This window comes from Ruditapes philippinarum, unplaced genomic scaffold (genome assembly GCF_026571515.1).
Source record: "Ruditapes philippinarum isolate M1 unplaced genomic scaffold, ASM2657151v2 ctg4743_1_1_1_1, whole genome shotgun sequence".
Lineage (NCBI taxonomy): Eukaryota > Metazoa > Mollusca > Bivalvia > Venerida > Veneridae > Ruditapes > Ruditapes philippinarum.
The window spans coordinates 106,487-133,498 of NW_026857404.1; the positions used below are offsets into that span (position 1 = coordinate 106,487).

The 27,012-nt window shown below is 29.6% G+C and overlaps 1 protein-coding gene across 8 annotated transcripts in view; it reads left to right on the plus strand.

The window, feature by feature from the left end:
• LOC132749608 (cys-loop ligand-gated ion channel-like) overlaps positions 1-27,012 on the plus strand; it is a 110,893-nt gene that overhangs the window by 21,610 nt on the left and 62,271 nt on the right. Inside the window, exon 1 of one of the 8 annotated variants that reach the window (XM_060739443.1) lies at positions 6,261-6,684. The exons of 5 other annotated variants lie outside the window; for them this stretch is intronic. In XM_060739443.1, coding sequence (XP_060595426.1) covers positions 6,550-6,684 — 135 coding nt within the window. In that variant the 5' untranslated portion in view covers positions 6,261-6,549. Of the gene's footprint in view, positions 1-6,260; positions 6,685-9,638; positions 9,791-15,388; positions 16,720-27,012 lie in introns of those variants that run through there. 2 more of the 8 variants (XM_060739446.1, XM_060739445.1) reach the window with 2 other exon arrangements.

A 27,012-nucleotide genomic window follows, 5' to 3' on the forward strand; every position in this document is an offset into this window, starting at 1 on the left:
AGCAAAAATGTACATAAATGATGTTTTAGTGGAAAACTCCGGTCAAACAGAACTCCTTATGTATTAAAATCAAACTGTTATAGCAGAAAATCTAGATGGTTAAAGTGTTTTCATATTTTTAGAACTTGTTTATATATATCTGAAGATATTTTTTATTTAAGATTCATTAGATTTCATACATATGAGCACTGAATTTAATTGGTGGCAAGATGCGTCATTTATAAGCCTGTGAGAAGGGGAGTCTATTATAGGTAATTTAGACGTGTGCATTTATTTAGGATGAAAACAATTGTTAAAAGCAATGGCCACTTGTCACTTGAAGTCACTGTGTATATTGTATCTAGGTCCAAAATGGAAACACAAACATAGATAACTTTTACAAAAAAGTATTTCATATGTAAAATTAATTCCTCTAAATATGCCATGGTGGCTGAAATTTGGCAAAAAATTGCAAAGAGGAGATTTGGCATTAAATATTAATGATAAAAGATCGGATGGGACATATTTTCTAATATTTGAGTTAAATGCCGTATACTATCTAGAAGAGAATAAGTAGTTATAAAAAGGTGATTCCTATCTATAGGTGACTATTAGGGTCCGTAATCTTTAAATATAAAGATGGTATTGTTGAAACTTAATGCATGAATTCCACTAGATTTACATGGTTATTTTATGGTAACTGATTTTTCTCTTGTACACTAATAAGTTGGGGTTTTTTTTTGCTGTATTCACTACAATATACCTTTTCAGTGAAATTAAACACCTCAAAATACACATATACTTACTGTTCACTGAATTTAAACACATCAACACTCATATATACTTACAGTTCACTAAATTTAAACACATCAACATACATATATACTTAGAGTTCACTGAATTTAAATACATCAACATACATATCTACTTACAGTTCACTGAATTTAAACACATCAACATACATATATACTTACAGTTCACTGAATTTAAACACATCAACATACATATATACTTACAGTTCAGTGAATTTAAACACATCAACATACATATACTTACAGTTCACTGAATTTAAACACATCAACATACATATATACTTACAGTTCACTGAATTTAAACACATCAACATACATATATACTTACAGTTCACTGAATTTAAACACATCAACATACATATATACTTACAGTTCACTGAATTTAAACACATCAACATACATATATACTTACAGTTCACTGAATTTAAACACATCAACATACATATATACTTACAGTTCACTGAATTTAAACACATCAACAGACATATATACTTACAGTTCACTAAATTTAATCACATCAACATACATATATACTTACAGTTCACTAAATTTAAACACATCAACATACATATATACTGACAGTTCAGTGAATTTAAACACATCAACATACATATATACTTACAGTTCACTGAATTTAAACACATCAACATACATATATACTTACTGTTCACTGAATTTAAACACATCAACATACATATATACTAACAGTTCAGTGAATTTAAACACATCAACATACATATACTTTAAGTTCACTGAATATAAATGCATCAACATACATATATACTTACAGTTCACTAAATTTAAACACATAAACATACATATATACTTACTGTTCACTAAATTTAAACACATCAACATACATATATACTTAGAGTTCACTTAATTTAAACACATCAACATACATATATACTTACAGTTCACTGAATTTAAACACATCAACATACATATATACTTACAGTTCACTGAATTAAATACATCAACATACATATATACTTACAGTTCACTGAATCTAAACACATCAACATACAAATATACTTACAGTTCACTGAATTTAAACACATCAACATACATATATACTGTACACTGAATTTAAACACATCAGTAAACATATATATATTTACAATACACTGAATTTAAATACACCAACATACATTTATACTTACAGTTACCAACAGGACACGCTTTACGGACTGTTGTTTTAATATTTTGAACTCCTATTTTACCGCAAAAGAAAAAGTATACCATTGATTATAATACATCTTTCATCAAGTCACGTGGTTGTCACGTGGAAAAATTCTTATCACTATGTTACTATGATTCGTGTAGGGAAAAGATAACTTTGATTGAAACAACCAACTTTTGCAAGTTGTAAGGTGTGGAAATACATCATCAGCATCATTTAGGTAGATTGTTGTTAAATACCTGGATTTACTGTGCTATTATTGTGTTTCATCGGATACATGCTTGTTAAAGAACGGAATTAAACAAACATTTTCAAGTCACAATGTAATTTTATATACGTTTATATATTTAACATACAGTAATGATTCTCGTTACTTTCTCTTTATGTTTAACTCATCGACTTTATTAAATCTGTAAACAATGGTAGTGATAATATAGAAGATTGTGCTGAATTTAATGTTTATAATATATTTCTGATTACAAATATACTCGTGTATAAAACGTATATTCCAACAAACAATCTAAATTTATGATAAATGGACTTTGCAAAACGTTTGAAAACAAAGCAAACAACATAAGAAACACTCGTAGTTTCAATAATGTTGAAAATATAAGTTAAAAAACAACAACATAGAGTTACGCGGTCTCGATCTAACAACACTTAGGAAATTTAAAAATATAAACCCGTAGTAAGCGTACTTCAACACTCAATATAATTATTTCATAGACACACACAATTATTTCATAGACACAAACAATTATTTTATAGACACTAATAAAATTAAATGACACCTTCCTGCGTTCATTTCACGAAATTTACCGAAAAATTATCGGAGATAAATATAATGCGGGCTCAGTATGCAATTGACAGGCCACTATACGGATTATATACGGACAAACAAACAAATACTTGTTTTGTTATACGGACGACCATAAATGAATGTACATACGGACGAACAAACAAATACTTCTTGTTTTGATATACGGACAAATAAACAAATACTTGTTTTGCTATACGGATGACCGTAATTAAAAATGTACATACGGACGATCAAACAAATACTTGTTTTGCTATACGGACGCCCGTAATTGAAAATGTACATACGGACGAACAAACAAATACTTGTTTTGATATACGGACAAACAAACAAATACTTGTTTTGCTATACGGATGACCGTAATTAAAAATGTACATACGGACGAACAAACAAATACTTCTTGTTTTGATATACGGACGCCCGTAATTGAAAATTTACATACGGACAAACAAACAAATACTTGTTTTGATATACAGATGCCTGTAATTGAAAATGTACATACGGATGAACAAAAAAATACTTGTTGTTTCAATAAGGACGAACGTAACTAAAATGTACATACGGACAAACAAACAAATACTTGTTGTATTAATACGGACGCTCGTAATTACAAATGTACGCACTGACAAACAAACAAACAAATAGCTGTCACTGTTATTTATAAGCAGATATTTCACCGTATGTTATAAGAAAACATTCCAGTCAATAAAAAACTGTAAAAGGCACAAACTATTCTCCACAATGTATATTTTACGATATAAACAGACGTTTCTTAAGCAGTTTTAATACATCCTCAATCTTCTACAAAAAATCGTAGATACGAAAGTTTGTGTTCTCACTGTAAACTTCGCAGTATTAATAGTTTATACTTTTATCAAATTAAAATGTTAACAAAACATTGAGAGTGTTTTAAGCGGCAAGTTCTGATAATTTTAAGAATACATAAATAATTAAACAAGTATACTCAATAAATAAGCTTAAAACGTCCTAATGTAAATCTGATGGTATATATGATTCAAAAGAAAATATCGATTTGAAGCGGGAATTTCCCTAGTTTTAATCACCAAAAATCTTCTTTTACAAGTACATCAATATCTCAAAGTTTTGGATTTATTTAACGATACATAAGTTATTGTTATAACATGTCCTATATAATACATGTATAATGTTGCAGTAAGTGAATATGGGAATTTTATTCTTCAAAGCTTTTTACGTTATTCATATTTATGCCACTTAAGATGCCTGTCACCGTGAAGGAACGAAGTGCTCACGCTGACAAAGCCGTTCTTCGGGATATTTCGCTGATATACCTCGTCCGAAAAGTTGCGATTTTGCCAAGCACTTATACTATACAAGAATAAGTTATTAAGAACATTATTTGTCCCATTTAGATCTTAGAACAAAATTTATCTATACTAATTCCTTTGTAAAAATATATACATGTTATGATGTATGTAAAAATCGTTAAATATTAAGTATATAGAAAGGATCGTCCCTTTAGTAAGTGTATGACGGTTTAACTGTTTGACAATAAACTAAATTCTGATGTTATGCTGATAAAATTTGTTCCTGCTTTAGAAGATGGGTAGCAACTAAAACAGCTTGTCTTAAAACAAAAAGGAGCACAATGAATTTGAGATGATTAATAAGTTTGGGACTAAAAATGATCTGTAAACAATTCAATAAGTGCAAAAAACATGTGACACTATGGTGGCATATTTCTGCCACCAGATAACCTGATAATTAACTAGTTAATTAAGAGGTTAACTAGTTACGTAACTAGTTAACCTCTTAATTAACTAGTTAATTATCAGGTTAACTAGTTACGTAACTAGTTAATTTTTTCAATAAAGAAAAGATCGTAACGGGAAAAAAATGCATGTTAGTGCCTGCAAACTGCCATCCCTTATTGTCAGCTTAATATTAAGAGGTTAACTAGTTACGTAACTAGTTAACCTGATAATTAACTAGTTAATTAATAGGTTAACTAGTTAAATAAATACTTAACTAGTTAACCTCTTAATTAACTAGTTAATTATCAGGTTAACTAGTTACGAAAATACCTAACTAGTTAACCTAATACTTAACTAGTTAATTATCAGGTTAACTAGTTACGTAACTAGTTAACCTGATAAATAACTAGTTAGTTAAGAGGTTAACTAGTTACGTAAAAACGTAACTAGTTAACCTCTTAATTAACTAGTTATTTATCAGGTTAACTAGTTAGGTATTTGCGTAAATAGTTAACCTCTTAACTAACTAGTTATTTATCAGGTTAACTAGTTACGTTTTTATGTAACTAGTTAACCTCTTAATTAACTAGTTAATTATCAGGTTAACTAGTTACAAAAATACCTAACTAGTTAACCTAATACTTAACTAGTTAATTATCAGGTTAACTAGTTACGTAACTAGTTAACCTGATAAATAACTAGTTAAGTATTAGGTTAACTAGTTAGGTATTTTCGTAACTAGTTAACCTGATAATTAACTAGTTAATTAAGAGGTTAACTAGTTAGGTATTTGCGTAACTAGTTAACAACTTAACTAACTAGTTATTTATCAGGTTAACTAGTTACGTTTTTATGTAACTAGTTAACCTCTTAATTAACTAGTTATTTATCAGGTTAACTAGTTAGGTATTTGCGTAACTAGTTAACCTAATTAACTAGTTAACTAAGAGTTACGTAACTAGTTAACCTCTTAATTTTAAGGTGATGATATAATAAAAGGATGGCAGTTGCAGGCACTAACATGCATTTATTTCCCGTTATGATATTTTCTTTATTGAAAAAATTAACTAGTTACGTAACTAGTTAACCTCTTAATTAACTAGTTAATTATCAGGTTAACTAGTTACGTAACTAGTTAACCTCTTAATTAACTAGTTTGTTATCAGGTTATCTGGTGGCAGAAATATGCCACCATATGACACATATGATTAAATATTTACTTAATAAAACACCAATATAAGATATGGCAGATATAAGTACGTCATATACAACTCCTTGATTATATATAACAAAGTTAATGTTAGTTACTTCTCTAAGATCTACAGGTATAAAAGATGAAAGGTTTCCTGAGAAATAAAAATAGAAAACAAATACAGAGATTTCTTCCAGTTTAATTAATAGATTATGTTAAGCGCTACGCTCACCTACCAGTACTTTTATCGTTTATGCTACGACCAACTTTATGATATATAGTATTACCAATTACCTTCCATTGTAATAAACGAAGTCTTGTATTGGTTCTAGATTAAAGTATGACAACATAATAACTTGTTCTCAATCTCACCATGATGTTATCACCTTCTGACACACAATATGCACGTTTTGTTCTGTCTTTATACAAGGTTTCATGCTTGTTTGAGAAAAAAAAAAGAACTCTGTTCATAGTTTATTAGTTTGCACTGAAGTGAGACTTACTGATGAAATGTACTCCAACTTTAGTGTGTAATATCATTCAGTTAAGAGTTTTGTTGTAGGATATGTGAATATTTCCTGTAACAACGCGTCGTCATATCACATGCAGTAATGTTGAATCCTTCATAAAGTAAATCAACAACGTTCATATTGCTTGCATGGTGTTATTATAGTTCGTGAAAATCTAAAATGAATTAAAAATACAATAATATATGTGTAGATTTTATATATCAACTCGAAACATATATTTCGAAAGGATTAAATAAAATACGGACAGTGTACTGATAAAAACATTAAAGAAACCTTTGGAGATTTTGTAAAAAAGTGACTGATATGTTTGGACAAGAACTGAACACGTTTAATAGCCTGTCGAGATATGACAGAAGTAGTTGTGAAAGATCTACATATGGTTTACAACGATATACAGGGACTCTTGAGATATATGAAATATTACATAAAGCTGGCAAGGTAGGTAACTCGATAATAATTATGATAATTTATTACATGTACATAAAGTATAGGAGACGTTGATAACTCGAACAGACAAGGTGGGTATCTAGAATTTCATTAAAAATATTTGAAACAAACAAGGTTCGTTACACGAAATTTAGGATTTATAACATGAAACAAGAATGTTTTTAACTCGAAATTTATGATACATTACATCAATTTAACAAGTTGGATAACTCGAATTTTATTATTTATCTCATCAAACATACAAGGTTGGTAGCTCTAAATAATTATTTGATACATTATATCAATTATACAAGGTGGCTAACTCGAAATCTGTGATACATTATATTAATTAGGCAAGGCGGGTAACTCGAAATGTATGGTACATTACATTGATTATACAAGACGGGTAACTCGAAATCTGTGATATATTATATTAATTGTACAAGGTGGGTAACTCGAACTCTGTGACAAATAACAATAATTGTACAAGGTGGGTAACTCGAAATCTGTGATACATTACAATAATTATACAAGGTGGGTAACTCGAAATCTGTGATACATTATATCAATACATAAAGATAAAGTTAAAGATTAATTGGTAACAGAAAGATAAGTTATCATCACGTACAGTCATTTATATGCAAAAACACCTGATGTATTTCTAGTTTTTATTGCTAATATACTTCAGCTCTGGAAGATGCATTACAGAAATAATAAAACTTTGAGAATAATGTAGCCATGAATTCTCTTGTTAACAGAAAATGTTATATCACACAAACGAAAATATTGTGAGCATTGTTTTAAATTTTTATGATATAAATGGTCACATTTTGAGATGTTTGCACGAAACTGACATTAGTTACGTTACAATTTGAGGTGTATACACGAGATTGATATTAGTTACGTCACAATTTGAGGTGTATACACGAGATTGACATTAGGTACGTCACAATTTGAGGTGTATACACGAGTTTGCCATTAGTTACGTTACAATTTGAGATTTATGTACTTGATTGACATTAGTTACGTCACAATGTGAGGTTTATGCACGAGATTGACATTAGTTACGTCACAATGTGAGATTTATGTACTTGATTGACATTAGTTACGTCGCAATGTGAGGTTTATGCACGAGATTGCCATTAGTTACGTTACAATTTGAGGTGTATACACGAGATTGCCATTAGTTACGTCACAATTTGAGGTATATACACGAGACTGACATTAGTTACGTCACAATGTGAGGTGTATACACGAGATTGACATTAGTTACGTCACAATGTGAGATTTATGTACTTGATTGACATTAGTTACGTCACAATGTGAGGTTTATGCACGAGATTGCCATTAGTTACGTTACAATTTGAGGTGTATACACGAGATTGCCATTAGTTACATTACAATTTGAGTTGTATACACGAGATTAACATTAGTTGCGTCACAATGTGAGATTTATGTACTTGATTGACATTAGTTACGTCACAATGTGAGGTTTATGCACGAGACTGACATAAGTTACGTAACAATGTGAGGTTTATGCACGACATTGACATTGGTTTCGTCTCAATTTGAAGTGTATGCACGAGATTGACATTATAGTTACGTCATAACTTGATGTGTATACACGACATTGCCATTAGTTTAGTCACAATTTGAGGTGTAAACACGCACATGACGCCTTGGCCATTACAGATATGTTGTTGCCGACATTTATTGAGAAGGAACGACATTCAAAACCTAAGGCTTGATAATATTCTTTATTCGTTTGTTTGCAAGTTTACAATCAATAAAATATGTTAACATCTAGCGTGCATTTGTAAAAGTAAGATGAAAATGGCACATGTTTCACGTAAAATTATTCCGGTTGATGTATGACATTGTTTTAACCCAGTATTTTTTATTATATCATTTGAAGCCTGGTGATCGAAGTTTCTGTCATCTAAATAAAACATATGTTACTATATCAATATTTTATTATACTTGCAACTATTATCTTTATATTGCATTGGTCTAAAATGAACATGCGATACATGTATGCGTATGTGACAATTAGGATAAATGTGTACAGTATAATTAGGATATCTATGAGTAAAGTACATTTAGGATAAATTTATGTACAATTAAGATTTATGTTGTCAGTATAAATTAGGATATTTGTGTATAGTACAATTCATATAAAACGTTTTACTGAACACAATTAAAATTACTGGCTACATAACAGAAACAGAATGGTTGATAAGTAAATCATGACTTCAACTGGATCAAAATGTCGCGTGATTATAAACTGAAAATTAAAAAAATAGCATGGAAAGTAAATTCATTGATAAAGAGTGCTGAAATAACATTATGTTATAAATCAAAAGTTGTCATGTTCTGGTATAAGAGTAAATTGTTTGTGTTTATACAAAATCATCATAAGATTCCAAATAACAAATAATGCAACACTTAAAGTGACAGCTTTACTTCTGAAATAATCATTTTTAAGGAAAACTAAACATTACTTCTCTACGATTTTTTTGTGGTTTCTGAGTATCATTATCAGTGCTGAAATACATAGATCTTAGTAATCAAAAGAATAAAGTATAATGATTTAAGTACGACACAACCAATTACGTTATAACCAATTACGACATAACCAATTACGACATAACCATTAGAAATGAAGGAGAACACGTCTAGCCCTTGTTCTTTCTACAAATCGGAAATCTGAGTAAAGTGAATGCCGTTATTTTGTTATACTTGTTATAATTAATGTAAAAGTTATTTCCACTTTGTTTTGGCTTATACCTTATTATTTTCTTTAGTTTGAGACAATTTATTTATTGACTTTATTGACTTACGATGTTCGTGTTTGTGTATGAAATGTTTAGAGATATTTTCATTATTGTCGTCATAGATAAGGAGATTTTAAAGAACAATATATTAATTCTGATTTAACAAATTTTATATATAAAAATCTCAAGTACATATAGAAGCATTCAACATGATGTTTGGACAAGAAATGAATACGTTTAATAATCTGTCAAGAAATAACCGTGTTGATGACAGAAGATCTTATGGCAGTAAACTTTCAGAGTCTACCCTAGAGATACTCGATATTGTTCATAGAGCAGGCAAGGTATGTTCATAGCTAAACTTAAAATTATATTGCTTTACTCATCGCCTCACATCGGATTTTCAATAATTTCGAAAATAATTTAAAATCGTTGTGATGATAAGTGTTAGAACATTAAGAAATTATTATAATGGTTAATATTGGGATATTGAAAAATGTCTTTGATTGTTAAAGTGGAACATTAAAAATGTGTGATGGTTAATATTGTAACATTAAAGTATTTGTAATGGTAAACTTAAAATGTGGATACGGATGACCCCATACTCCACTGTTTTAACAATATACTGGTGTAAAGCAGCACAGTTTGACAAAACGACAGACAAGAACATTCTACATAAACCATACCCCTAAGTAGTTGGGACATAAAAACGGCATCCAATTATTCCCATGCTAACATCTTGATATTCCCAATATCAAAAATTTCAAATCGCAATTTTATATCCTAAAGAATGCTTGAAAAAAACTAAAACAAGCAATACCCCAGATACACAACTTCACATGTTGATCAACAGTCCTGTAAAGTTTCTTAAATCTAGGTCAAATACTTATTGAATTACGCAAGACACAAGTATAAAATTGCAACTCTGTTACTAAGGTTCAAATACTGAATAAATCCATAAGCAAACCCCCAATTGAATGGATAGACATACTGACCAACATTCCTATAATGACCCCAGATCAAATTAAGCGGGCATTAATATATAATAATGTTGTACTTACTGGTACATTAATGTTGTAGTTATTGATATATTAATGTTGTAGTTATTGATATATTAATCTTGCAGTTACTGATTTATTAATGTTGTAGTTATTGATATATTAATGTTGTAGGTACTGATATATTAATCTTGCAGTCACTGATATATTAATGTTGTAGTTATTGATATATTAATGTTGTAGTTATTGATATATTAATGTTGTAGTTATTGATATATTAATGTTGTAGTTATTGATATATTAATGTTGTAGTTACTGATATATTAATCTTGCAGTTACTGATATATTAATGTTGTAGTTATTGATATAATAATGTTGTAGTTATTGATATATTAATGTTGTAGTTACTGATATATTAATCTTGCAGTTACTGATATATCAATGTTGTAGTTATTGATATAATACTGATGTAATCATTGATATAAAAATGTTATTACGTAAAAGCACTATTTCTTTGATGTTTCTGTAACAGCGTATTTTAAGAGAAAGACAATGTGCGTATTGTTTTCATTGATATTTCTTTTACATTTCTTGTTATGTAAAATATTATTAGTAGATACCTTCACAGTTGGCACATTATGCAAATGTACTTTTTCTACAATCTTGCCGCGTTGCTACGGGAGTGTGTGTTTTTATGCATGTAAATTTTCCGCGTACTTTTTTGCAATTATATTGTAATCTATTTGCACGGTATAAACCTGTTTTAGTTTAACTAGCACATCTAGTTTGTAGGTTGAAAGTACTAATAGATCTAATATAAGACAAGAAATATATCCATCTTTTCACACACATCAATGATTAATAAAGGGTTCAAAAAGGTGGGTCCTATATAAATATATAATATAAGTAGTCCTTAAGCTTTATAAACAGGTAATTCATCGTCGGCATGAAAACATTTTTTGTGTCATTTAATTCTATTTTCTTGAATTGATATATTTACACTTTAAAGATTTTGAGCTGTTAAAAATAAAAATAAAAGAAAATGTGGGAAATCGATTATATCATCTCATTATACATGTCTTTAACTTGTCAACTTTCGGACTATTTCATACCGCTTATCTCACATATTAACTTTCGGACTATATTATATCGCTTATCTCACATAAACTTTCGGACTATATTATATCGTTTATCTCACATATTAACTTTCGGACTATTTCATACCGCTCATCTCACATATTAACTTTCGGACTATATTATATCGCTTATCTCACATAAACTTTCGGACTATATTATATCGTTTATCTCACATATTAACTTTCGGACTATTTCATACTGCTTATCTCACATTAACTTTCGGACTATATTATATCGCTTATCTCACATAAACTTTCGGACTATTTTATATCGCTAATCTCACATTTGCTTTCGAACTATTTTAAACCGCTTATCTCACTTTAACTTTAAGACTTTTTTCAACCGCTTATCTCACATAAACTTTCAGACTATTTTATACCGTTTATCTTATATTAACTTTCGGACTATTTTATACCGCTTATCTCACATTTACTTCCGGACTATTTTATATCGCTTATTTCACATTAACGTTCGGACTATTTTATATCGCTTAGTCGGCGGGACCCTATGTAAACCCTGTGAAAGTCGAGTAAATCGAGTAAAAGTCGTGTTTAATCGTACCAGACCGTACTATACCGTAGTTGGAACCGTACAACAGTCGTATGTATTCGTATGCAAATCGTGTTCAAACCTTGCTTGACCGAGTATATTCGTGCTCAATTCGTACATACTCGTGCTATATTCGAGTCTAATTCGTGCCAACTAATCCCCAGGCACGGTTGGAGCTCAAAACTCGTACCAGTCAACCCGTGTATAACCGAGTATACCGTATTGGAATCGTGTGCCCAACCGTGTTTTGTGTGAGACGGGCTTTATCTCACATTAACTTTTACATGCCGTGTATCTCATATTAATTTTCAGTTTGGCACATGCCTTTAATCTCACAATACTTTTCAGATTTGAATCAAGAAAAAAGTTTGATATTAATGTTGTACTATTTTACCATTTCTTTGAGATGCCCTTTCCAAAGATTCTTTAAACATTGTTCATATATATTTGTACTCGTTTTAACTACATGTCAAACGTGACAAATGTGTAAATGCTAATTGGAATGAACGCACACATCTAAAAACTCCGGTTTCGTTAACATCGTTTCATATTCCAAGCTTATCTCAATGTTTGCCAAAAATTGTACCTTTACTATCATTAAAATAGCAAGATCTGTATTCTCATGTTATAAAATGTCTGTCGACAAATAATTATAACTGACATTTAGTCATTCATGCGAGTCTTATGACGGCATTTGTTTTATCATGTTTGATTTTCACGATTGCTTACACGGTCACGTGATATGTTTTACATATAACACAGCAATAGAAAAAAGGAAACATAAAGAAGACTTAAATCGGCAAAATTGAAAGTTTTGATTGTAGTTATATAAGCTTATAAAAAAGTAAGCTTATATAGTGAGAAATAAAGGAACTATCACAAACACAACAATGCTAAGTATTTGGTCAACACAACAATACTATGTGTTTGGTCAACACAACAATGCTATGTGTTTGGTCAACACAACAATGCTATGTGATTGGTTAACACAACAATGCTATGTGATTGGTTAACACAACAATGTTATGTGATTGGTCAACACAACAATGCTATGTGTTTGGTCAACATAATTCTAGTACTTGTTGGTAAAGGTTACATTTATATGTGTCCATTCGCCCGCTAATACACAAATAGTAGAACTGACCCCGGAAATGTCACCAGTCATGCTCTTCAAGCGCAAAATTATAATAATTTACTTCCATGCAGTTTCCACAGAGTATGAGCCAAAGAATTTGAATTGCAAACCGAAAGTAAATCACTCACTGTACAACGGTCAATGAGAATGCAAACGTACCACAAAATTGGGAGGAGATAGATCTTAAAAAATCTTGATACAGTAATGTAACTTAATTAACTGATAAAGTTGTAAAATAACATATTTATGTTAAAAATTAAATTGCCAAAAAAAGATTTATTTAATGTGCGCGAAGGGAAGGTAACTTCTGTATTATTGTATAGAATTTTAAGATATATTTTCATCACTGTAGAGATTTGTACGGAATATTTTCAACACTGTATATAATTGTACGTTACATTTTCATTAAGGTATATTTACAAACTGGGATGGTTTCACCTCTTATTTTATAAACAGATAACGAGGAAAGAAAACAAGTTTGCAAGTCTTCTATTACTAAACCTGTAGAATGGAAAGTTTGATATGAAATCCACTGTAAGGTGTGAAAAGGCGAACAAATATATGTAGTAAATAATGAGCGGAGAAATCGTTTTAAATACCTGTATATCTTATAGCACACAGTGTATCATAATTCCTCCAGCTCTTATTGAAAATATCCGAGGAGGTATAAAAATCTTATTTATGTTTCTGGCAGTCGTGGAGTATATTATTTCAATGATTTGAAACCGATTATTGAGAACTTAAACATTAATGATTCTTATAATTCTTATCCTGACAAGAACATAACCATTGGCATATGTCAGAAATATAAAATCATAGTATTGATGCATCGAAGATTTGGAATGTTAATGTTATAAGTGATTTTATCTTTACAGTAATATATAGTGTTTTGTTAATTCGTTATTTACACAACACTGGTATGTATTATTACTGTTGCTAGAGGATTCTAAATGGATTAAATAGCAATGTAAAAGATTGATATATTTGAAGAAACTACATTGTGACAGAATAATTTAATATGGAAACTTTTAACTTACATATTGCTATGTAGAAAATGTGATACTGGCAAATGGTTTGTTATATATTTTTGAAATTATATGAGAAAAGAAAAATCTGCAGAACACATGTTTTAAGACTATAGTTTGAAAACGTGTTGAATTGTTCGATGTATAACTTCTATGTGAAACATATTTTGCGATAGGGTGAAAGACTGATATGTCTAACAACGAAAATAATATCATTTAATCATCATAGAAGAGACCCATTGTTGTATAATATATGTACTTTCATAGACTTACATCTGAGTTTTATATATATTTTTGTGTGGAAAAATAGGTAACATTGTATCGGTTCATCTGGAAAGTTTTGTATATTTGAAGATGAGTAAAGCACAGATGAGAATATTTCTTAACAAAGAACGAATATTGTTAAAAACAGAAACTAGGCGAAAGCTATTGCAAGTTTACTCTATAGATGTACATGAACAAACCCAACATAAAACTGTGATATAGTGAAGGTATGAAGTAAAGATCTTCATTCAAACAAGAAGAAGAATTATAATACTGCTCTTATAAGGAAAACTGTTCTTATAAAATAGGGATACAATATAAATATAGAAAAGAAACGCATGTATTATTACTTTTATATACTCTCAACAGACAAACTTACAGCAAACAATTCGTCGTGAGAACCTTACATACTTTCAACAAAATATTGACTGAATTTTCTTTAAGTATATCGAAAATAAAATTAAAATTACAGTGCGCAATATTGTTACAATAAGTTAATGTAAAGTTTATCATGTCTGTTTATCTATTAATGCAAGCACTGCAGCCAGATCTGATATTTATATTTACGCTGATTTCTATTATTTTCGGGTCATTAAAATATAAGGTAAGTTAAGACTACTTATATTTTATGAAGGAGTTTGCAAACATAATTACAAACATGTTTGCTTAAAATGGCGGATATCAATAAAAGTAAAGATAAAAATGAAAATTGTTCCATGTAAACATGAGAATTGTTCCATGTAAACGTGAACATTGTTCCATATAAACATGAGAATTGTTCCATGTAAACATGAAAATTGTTTCATGTAAACGTGAGAATTGTCTCATGTAAACGTGAGTATTGTTTCATGTAAATATGAGTATTGTTCCATGTAAAGAAAAAGAAATAATGTTTATAAAACATTGTGTACATTTGGAAATGATTTGTATACAACAAGAGAAAAAATAGACACGTTTGAAACTAAAATGTAGACCAAAAACAAACAAACAGTTGCTTCAATGAAATAAGTTTGCAAAGGTGGGAAAATACTTATGTAGAAGAGCAAGGGAAATCGAAAAAGTTTTGAATGAAAACTTACAGAATGAATGAAAATGAAAATACTTATTTGAAAGATTGATCAGTTTTATTATCTACATATCTATTATCAAAGGAACGTCTGTTGTTGGTATATAAGAATAAAACATAAACTGTTTAAATGATTATCCTGCTAGACTAACATATATGTACGTGATACTACTCAACAATTCTTGTCAACAGTTAATATATCTAAATGAATGTTTTGGAAAATTGTTTGAAGAGGACGCATATGGTTGCTACAAAAAAAGAAATCCATATGTGAATACTTGAACCAAAAATACTTCTAATTGCTGTGATTTATGCCATTATTATATAAAACTTGGCACGCATAACCAAGGGAATTAACTTTTAAACAAACATCTGAAGTTAATATTCAAATTCCCGGTATAATTATGTATAAATATATCTTTATGTTTAATGAGAGTATTTCAATATTGTTTCCTACGTGTGTATGAAATACTTTGAAGGAAGATATCACATTTGAATGGTGCATACTTTAACATGTTTCTCGTGTTAAAGAGATATAACAGTATGGTATATTTTGGGAAAGACACAAAGTCAATTACTGGAGTGGTCAGAAGTTATTTATTCATAGAGCAAAATACTAGCATGCAATATATTATTTAGCTCACGTGTTATTGTGTAAAACTGTTGCAATGACTGTATTGTGTTTGGTGTAAATGCACATTTTGATGAACATAAATAAACAACGTGTGAAGTTTGTTCATTAACTGAGGATAGATTGATTCATACAATGGAGTTTTATAATTTGTTCTTCTGTGTATATTAAAAATAGCCACTGGAAATCTCGTACATTGCGTGTAATCAGTAAACAATCGTTAAACACAAAAAGTATCATTTTGATATCACATGGTGTATTATAGTATATAGTAATATATCAGATACGTGTGGCAATAATATCACGTGATAGAGCAATACGAACGCATTCAAAATGATGTTTGGACAGGAAATGAACACATTTAATAACTTATCAAGAAATGATAGGAGTTATGACAGGCCAGTTTATGGAAGACAAAGGTCCGCAGACACCCTCCAGATACATGATGTCGTGCACCGTGCAGGAAAGGTATGTAGTCATCTACATGTTGTAATAACGCCACGACTAAATATACATGGAACATAGAAACGCATAATAGATTCTAGGCCAAACTAGAACATAGAAACGCATAATAGATTCATGATCGACATAGAACATAGAAACGCAAAATATATTCAAGACCAATATAAAACATAGAAACGCATAATAGATTCATGCTCAACATCTAACATAAAACGCATTATAGATTCAAGGCCAACATAGAACATAGAAACGCATAATATATTCATGACCAATAAGGAACATATAAACGCATAATAGATTCATGACCAAAATAGAACATAGAAGCGCATAATAGATTCATGACCAACATAGAACCGCATAACAGATTCATGACCAACATAGAACATAGAAACGCATAACAGATTCATGACCAAAATAGAACATTGAAACGCATAATATATTCATGACCAAAATAGAACATAGAAACGCATAATAGATTAATGACCAACATAGAACATAGAAACGCATAACAGATTCATGACCAATATAGAACATAGAAACGCATAATAGATTAATGACCAACATAGAACATAGAAACGCATTACAGATTCATGACCAAAATAGAACATAGAAACGCATAATAGATTCATGACCAAAATAGAACATAGAAACGCATAATAAATTCATGACCAATATGAACATAGAAACGCATACTAGATTAATGACCAATATAGAACATAGAAACGCATAATAAATTCATGACCAACATAGAACATAGAAACGCATAATAGATTCATGACCAAAATAGAACATAGAAACGCATAATAGATTCATGACCAAAATAGAACATAGAAACGCATAATAGATTCATGACCAACATAAAACATTGAAACGCATAATAGATTCATGACCAAAATAGAACATAGAAACGCATAATAGATGCATGACCAACATAGAACATAGAAACGCATAATACATGTTGATAGAAGATAGAAACGCATAATTGATTGATGACCGACACGCATAATAGATTAATGACCAAGATTCACAAATAAATGTTCAACACTCATTGGCCTATGACCTCTAATAAACACATAGTAGTAGACGGGTTCTTTTGCAATTCTTTGATTTAATTATGGTTTTTACTTGTCTTGATAAAAATGTTGAGTTTCTTCCCCTTAAAATAGAACAGTTTAAATACAGACATTTTATTTCAATCAATATTTAAATTTGATCTCTAAGTGTCACCTTCAAACTTGCCATGCTGTGACATTTTATTTTAGCATGTTTATCTAAAATCCCCTATACTAGTATTAAAGGTCCAGAAATGAATAATCCACGCGAAGCACAATCACACTATTTGAAGCACGAACAAGCAACCACACACATTTTCCGAACTTCAATAATGACAGCCGTATCAAGTTCACAGTAACAAAAAAAGATACTGGTTAACAATTGGTTGTTTTTGTTGAATAATTCTTATTTTAATGATAAATTGTTAATGAACTTGTAATAAATAAAATAAAATGAGATTCCTCTTAATATACTGCCATGGTTATATTGAGACGAATTTCAACTTGAATGTACCGTCATAATTGTGGTAAACGTTTCACATATATAGGTCTTGAACACATCTGCGAATGTTTCTTAACTTCAAAATTTCATCATTTGTACGTATAAATTCTGAAGCTTTAAGCCGGTGCTTGGGGGTGGGGGTAGAATCTTGCATGTATCACTGCCGTACAAGGTAAATCAAACCGAGTCTGTGTTTGTTTTAATTCTGCTGAAAGTGTGTTGTGATGTAATAAACCTTTGCCATTACAAATATATAATACTAGTATTCATCTAAATCGTGAATTAGTTTGAACGTCTCTGCAAATGAAATCTGCGAGTGTTAATTTATGACGGAACAGGTATACCTTACATAAAATTTAAAAATGTTTGTGGATAATTAGCAATCTACAAATGTCAGCTATTTTTAACTAAACAATAAAAACAGACGTCTAATTTCCGAGAAAATATAGACTGCCAATCTGTGATAGAATATTTCTAGGTAAATTCTGCTGCAAACATTTGGTAAACATTAAACACAGTAAAGATGTGGATGGAGTAAGTTTGTTTGTAGGAACATTTTTATAATGATGTATATGTAATTTATATGTAAGATAACCCAATATATCTTAGTTTTTTACTAATTGATGTGTATACTTTATATATATTTAAGATGACGCAGTTTAGTATTAGTTTTTAAACTAACTGATGTGTATACTTTTAGTGTTTATATAGATATATTACACATCATCATTTTGTTAGATATCAATAGAAAACAAGAAGACGGTAATAAGAACCCTCGCCTAGCGGCTCGGGTTATATTTACAAACAGCCGTTTATATAGGGCCATATAACCTGTCAACAATCTTTATAACTAATAATATATATTTAAGATGACGCAGTTTATATTAGTTTTTAACTAACTGATGTGTATACTTTAGTGTTTATATAGATATATTACACATCATCATTTTGTTAGATATCAATAGAAAACAAGAAGACGGTAATAAGTACATTACAAGAAATATGTTTGTCAGTTGAGTAAATTATCTTCTTGTCTTGTATGTATCAATACTTTGGTCGGATGTTGTTATCAATGCAATCATTGTCCAGGTAAATTACTGTCGGAATGTTATTATAATTGGCGTTTCTTTGTTGTGATAAATGTTTAGATTAAATGGTTAACCGTACTGGTCAATTTATTGCCTGGAAATGATTGGAAAAATATGGGTAGATAATATCTGGAGTTCTGACGATATAATATCTGGAGTTCTGACGATATAATTAAAATGTAAACACTGCTACATAGACCTCTAGTGATGCGAATATGTACATACATGTTTCTGGTCGGATTAACACTTTATTAGAAAATGATAATATGTGACATTATAATTATGTGTGTAAACATACGATATCTCAACATTCATATACATGTATCAAATGCTCAATACAGGAATTTGAATGATCTATCTAACTCTTATTAACGATATGTCATATAGTTAAAGTACAAATGTAATGGCTGGTTTAAAAATTGACACTTCTGTTGAAAATAAACACAGTTGAAAACTTCCTTCGTTGAATAATGTCACATTGTACTTAAAATGTTGAACTTCTGTGATATTGAAAGAGTGGTTTCTGATGCTGAACATATTTTAACTTTAAATCGTCTAAATAAGAGTTTACGTAATCATTGCAATTATTTTGTAAATTAAAGATTTTTAACTTTTCGTTTGTTGCCATATAATTAATTATATTATCTTATTAATGATAGCTAATCTATCTTTAAACGTTTTTGATTCAACGTTGTGAATTCACATGTCTTTTACAAATATTTTGGAATATCCGACGTTGCAAACGGGAAAAATTAACGATGACTTAAGCTGTTAAAGGGGAGTTGGTCATAGATATTTGTTTGTCGTCGGGTTTAATCTTATCAGTTAAAGACAAAATTTAAAGATAATTCAATGAGTTATAATATATTAATCGCATTTAGGAACAATAGTTATATGAATAATTTGTATAAGTATTGGTAAGTGTGGTCTACATAATTATTGAAGCTATAGTGTAAGATAGTAAAATAATGATAATATGAGCCGCGTCACGACAAAACCAACATAATGGGTTTGTGACCAGCATGGATTCAGACCAGACTGCTCATCCGCGCAGTCTGATCAGGATCCATGCTGTTCGCTTACCAACTCTTTATCAAGTAGAGAAACTGATAACGAACAGCACGGATGCGCAGGCTGGTCTGGATCCATGCTGGTCGCAAACCCATTATGTTGGTTTTGTCGTGACACGGCTCATATGTAAACTATGTACAATTAATTTTATTTTGTTGAAGATTCATAGGCACTCTTAGGCACATAGTCGGGTTTGATCTAACAACTGTTTTGTTTTAATAAAGTTCACTTAAAAGTGAATTAGTCAACGGAGGAAACATTTTAATTATAATTAATTAATTTTAATTGTTTTAAATATTGGTTAAAACAATAGAAATGTAGCATTTGAATGTTCTTACAAAATATAACTTAAAAGTAATGCTATTAAATTTCTAGGAGATTTCGTATGCACATTGATGTGATGAATAATAATAGTTTGTTTGAGAACATTTTGTTATCTACTCGATGAATATAATAAATAACTTTCTCCAAGATACTTATTATCAAAACTCTTCTCACACATGACCCCAAGAATATGACCCGAAAGTATGACTCCGAGAATATGACCCCAAGAATTTGACCCCAAGAATATGACCCCGGTAATTTGACCCCAAGAATATGACCCCAGGAATATGACTTCGGGAATATGACCCCAAGAATATGACCCCAGGAATATGACCCCGGAAATATGACAACGAGAATATGGCTCCGAGAATATGACCCCGGGAATATGATCTCGAGAATTGAAAACTTCATGATTTGAACACATTTTGATATTCTTCTCAAGTTTGCGAGTCAAGTACTCTTAGTTAACGCTCTTACAAAATATTTCTTATTGATTTCGTATAATATACATGTATACATGTATTAGGATAGGTTTAATTTTTGGTATGTTTAATGGGTAAATTTAGCTCTGATATCTCTGGTATATTAACTACATGTATACAATTTAAACTAAGCACAAAAAAATACTTTTTCATAGTGTAGAAAACACGTATTATTTGTATATATTTATTAAAAGACGGTCCACTTTTTACGAGCCTATAAATCTTAGATTCTTAATTTTCATTTATGACGTCATTGGCAATTTTAACAGAATTGTATTTTTCTCTGTTGTTAGTAAGTTAATCACGAAAAGAAAATATTTCTGATTATTTTCTTCTCTATGTTAAACGTAGCATCATAAAGTATAATGTCAGAATGAATTCGCTGTATTTTCAGTGATGCGTTATCTGTGATTACAGAGCTATTTCCACGAGAGATATTTAAGATAATTCATTTCGTTAATTCTTTAGTCTATTTTCATAGATATTGGCATTGTTCCAGAATACATATTCTAGCAAGAAATGTTGGCCTAACCCTAACCCTGCCACACTTTGATTAGGAGTTACGTAACAATTGTGTTTTCATTTACTTTCCGTTTAAAATTAAGTATACCGTTTACATAACAACAGTTTAAATTTGTTGTTTCCTTTCAAGGTCAGATGGGTTGACAGCAACCCTCAAACGCAAAAGATGCAGTCCCTTTTTATTTTCTTTATTGAAACAACATGTATTTAAGTTGTGTTACCGTTTTGTTAGGTTGATTGATTACAAACATAGTTGTAAATTGCACCTCTGACATTTGAAAAGTAGAATGAAAAGAATTTGGAATAATATAAATTCGTAATATAGGTTGCTGGCGGGTTTAACGGGGGAAATTTTTACTATGTCGTACAAAATTGGAATTATCAAGGCTATATTGTTCCATATATCCCGTCAGCTGACGACCAAACTAGTGAATATACAAATATAAACAGATAGAAAGAATAATTATAGAGTATTTTATACAATATTTAATTCTTTAAAACATATTTGTTTACTATATCCAGATTATTAATCATTACATAATAATTATATACAATGTATAGTAAAACGATGGCCGTGTATTATTAGGAAAAACAGCTTATTTAATAATATAATAATTAGGAAGGCGGGATTTCCCCAGATTACAATAAAGGTTATGTATTGGCCATCGACTAAACTGATTTATAATTATCATTATCATTACATGTGTTTCGGGTATAGAAAAGATCTAGGTCAGTGGGGCGCTAATATTAACATTTAATGATGGCATTTTATTTTTATGTCCTCTTAATGGCACGAAGGCATGTTAAAGTAAATGCAATTACAGGATCACTTATGCATATAGATCTACAAGTAAATTAATCAAATATAGATAATGATAAATAATAATTACGGTTAACAGTATATAGTATTAAAATGCCTGTCTCGACTGAACACTGCTAAATTATTCACACAAACCGACTAAATATTTATACAGAGGCTTGACCACATTACAAGCATTACTTTTAAGTTATAACTTCTTTGAAGCAGATTACAGTGGCGTATATTTCACAGAGTACTTCAAATGCATGCTATTTTGATATGGTCAGCATATGGCTTAGCATTGTGCATGTTTAATTTGGCATGTCATTAAATAGGAATACAAATTATGTAATATTTGTATTGATTCAGGAACAGTGACACATTGGATAAAAGAATTCAGTTTATATTGAAAAATGTGTCAGAATTTAACAGTTTACAGTGCTTAAGATTGTATGAATATGTAACTGTGTTATAATTGCATATGAATGTTACCGTTTAATTTTGTGTATATATGTAGCCGTGTTATAATTGTACACATATGTAAATGCGTTATATTTCTAATCATATTTTTAGACAGAAAAAAGGAAATTCTAACTAACCGTTTGGAATTGATAATTTACCAACCGCTTGGAATAACATAGAGAATAGATATTGATAATTAACTAAACGTTTGAAATAAAATAGAAAATAAATATTGATGATTTACCAACCACTTGGAATAAAATAGAGAATAAATATTGATAACAAACCATTTCTGGAAGTATATTTAACATTAGATGATATTATAAAACGTGTAAAATGCTTGGAGAAGAACTAGCATTAAGAAACATGATGAACAATGTAAGGAGATCATCTCTAACAAAAGAGACATTTCATGGTTCTTTTAATGTCACTGAAGAAATTGAACGACCAGTGAGAGATCAGGCGAGTAACTTAAAGCTTGTAAAATTTTGAAATATTTTTGATGTTGTAATGTAATGAAAAAAGGCTATTTGCACAATAAAAAAACATGTGATAGGAAAAATAGTACCGAGCCATTGAGCTTTTAAGGAGAATTCTTTCAGCTGGAAAAAATTAAAGATCTGTTCAATATATACACGTAAACACAGTTTTCAGCGGTTTTTTGTTGTTATTTAAATGCCACTAGGGGATTTGTTATGTAAGATATTACATGTTGTTCTACCTTTACAAGTAAGCTGATGTACTCACTTCTGTCTTAATCGATATGTTATCAAATGTAACAGTTATATAAAATACGGACTCGCTATCAAATGTTATGAATGCCACGCAAATCCGGATACGGTATTAAATGTAATGCTTGTATAAAAAACTGGATTTTTTGTCAAATGCAGCACATGCTACGTAAATCTGGATAAGCTATCAAAGGTAATAGTTTTATAAAAATCTGGATTCATTATCAAAGCAACAAATGCCACGTAAATACGGATACGTTACTGAATGAAATACTTATGTAAAATCCAGAAACGTTATCAAATATTATAGTTGTATATAATCCGGATACATTATCAAATGTAACATTTGTGTAAAATGCGGATTCATTACTTCGATATCAAATATAACAATTGTTACGTACATCATGAAACGCTATCAAATGTAAGAGTTATGTTACATTTTGATTCAGTATTTCATTCAAATTCTTAATATTTATGCTGTATTCAAACACCAGCATGGCATTTTTACAATGATATATACATGTAATATAAAATTCACACTATTCCCTAATTAAAAGTATTTTTGTTTTAGGCCCTTTAAGTGAAATGTACTCTTTTGTGTGCAAAATTGGGATTTTTTTTATAATTTTGTACATTCACCAGTACGAGGTATAATTTTGTACATTCACAAGTACGAGGTAAAGATTTGTACTTTCACGAGTACGGAGAATAAATTTGATTCACCAGTACAGTGTATATTTTTGTACATTCACGGAGTATATTTTTGTACATTCACGGAGTATATTTTTGTACATTCACGGAGAATATTTTTGTACATTCACGGAGTATATTATTGAAAACATGTCAGAAAATCCTTGCAAATGTTAATTTATATTAACTGTAAAATGGTTGTATCAAGATGTATATATATAAAGTTGGATAGTCTAGAAATCATATTACAGGCTAGTCTATGTATCATTTAAATGTATATTTGACACTAAAAGATTTTGTGATTCAATGAAATGAATATTTCAAGAAGTTACATGTATGTGTATAAAATGCAAGAATCTTTGTGTTTTATTATTTTGCGATTGTTTACATTTGTATTGATAAAGGTATTTTAATGCCTGCATCAAAGTTTACAGCTGTCACCATGCAGTTTGTGTGCATTAATTGATTTCTATATTATATTACAGAGATCTGTTATCATTTGTTACGGAATCATTAAATATCTAGAAATATATGTGTAACATATCATGTGTTACTAAAGTACTGGAAAGTTTACCCAAGGGAGAATACTCGTGTTCTAAATAAATTAGACTTCACTTGTAATTGCTTCCCTTGTTGTAACTGTACATGTTTTTATGGTGTATTTTTCAAGCTTATAAAAAGTCGGGATACATGATTAAGATCCTTCCGTTTTCAGTTATAACTTGATTATGGCTGGATTGGTTGATAAAATTATGTAGCTTTAAATTTTATTTATATATTAGAATCAAGAAAACAGAAAAAAAGATATAGAAGGTATTGTATGTTATATAGAAAAAGCCCGCACATTTACGGCGTCTAATTGGTTTTGTGTAGTAGACAGGTATTGGTATAAAAAATATCTTTAAAAAGTTCTCAAAATAAACGTCTAGGTGGTTGTCTATGTGGTTGTATGTCTTAAAATAACATCATGCAGATATTTCTGTAAGATATCTGACTTCTTACATGACCCAGGACATATTCCACGCCTTTATTGCATCAGTCTTATCATGTATGTTCTGTGGTAAATATATCTTACACTGTGCTACGAAAATATACAAACATTTATAGAAGAATAACACTGGAAGTGATATATGTATATTTAAAAAACTTGTTCTTAGTATAATAGTATGGGTTCATTGACATACTTTAATACAAAGTGCCATCTGTTTTCATACATGTTTTTTTTCTGTCATGTTTTTTAATAACTTGTTTGTATCAACCATTAACGGTTTTGGTATCATTTATTTCTAAGATTTGTCAAACATGAACAACTTCAAATAAAACAATCCACCTGGTTTAGTTTTATCATAATCTGTATCAATTTTATCAAAATCTGTATCAACTTTATCATACTCTGTATCTAACTATATCATGATCTACATCTAAATTTATCATAATCTGTATAAAATTTAATCATAATCTGTATCAAACCTTATCATAATCTGTATCAAACTTTATCATAATCTGTATTGAACTTTATCATAATCTGTATCAAACTTTATCATAATCTGTATTGAACTTTATCATAATCTGTATCAAACTTTATTATCATAATCTGTATAGAACTTTATCATAATCTGTATTGAACTTTATCATAATCTGTATCAAACCTTATCATAATCTGTATCAAACTTTATCATAATCTGTATTGAACTTTATCATAATCTGTATCAAACTTTATTATCATAATCTGTATCAAACTTTATCATAATCTGTATCAAACTTTATCATAATCTGTATCAAACTTTATCATAATCTGTATTGAACTTTATCATAATCTGTATCAAACTTTATCATAATCTGTATCAAACCTTATCATAATCTGTATTGAACTTTATCATAATCTGTATCAAACTTTATCATAATCTGTATTGAACTTTATCATAATCTGTATTGAACTTTATCATAATCTGTATTGAACTTTATCATAATCTGTATCAAACTTTATCGTAATCTGTATCAAACTTTATCATAATCTGTATCGAGCTTTATCATAATCTGTATCGAACTTTATCATAATCTGTATCAAACTTTATCATAATCTATATCGAACTTTATCATAATCTGTATTTAACTTTATCATAATCTGTATAGAACTTTATCATAATCTGTATCAAAATTTATCATAATCTGTATCAAACCTTATCATAATCTGTATCAAACTTTATCATAATCTGTATTGAACTTTATCATAATCTGTATCAAACTTTATCATAATCTGTATTGAACTTTATCATAATCTGCATCAAACTTTATTATCATAATCTGTATTGAACTTTTTCATAATCTGTATCAAACTTTATTATCATAATCTGTATTGAACTTTATCATAATCTGTATTGAACTTTATCATAATCTGCATTAAACTATATCAAAATCTGTATCGAACTTTATCAAACTATGTATTGAACTTTATCTTAATCTGTATTGAACTTTATCATAATCTGTATCTTAATTTATCATGATCTGTATCAAACTTTAACAAAATCTTTAGCAAACATTGTCATAATCTATATCAAACCTTATCATGATCTGTA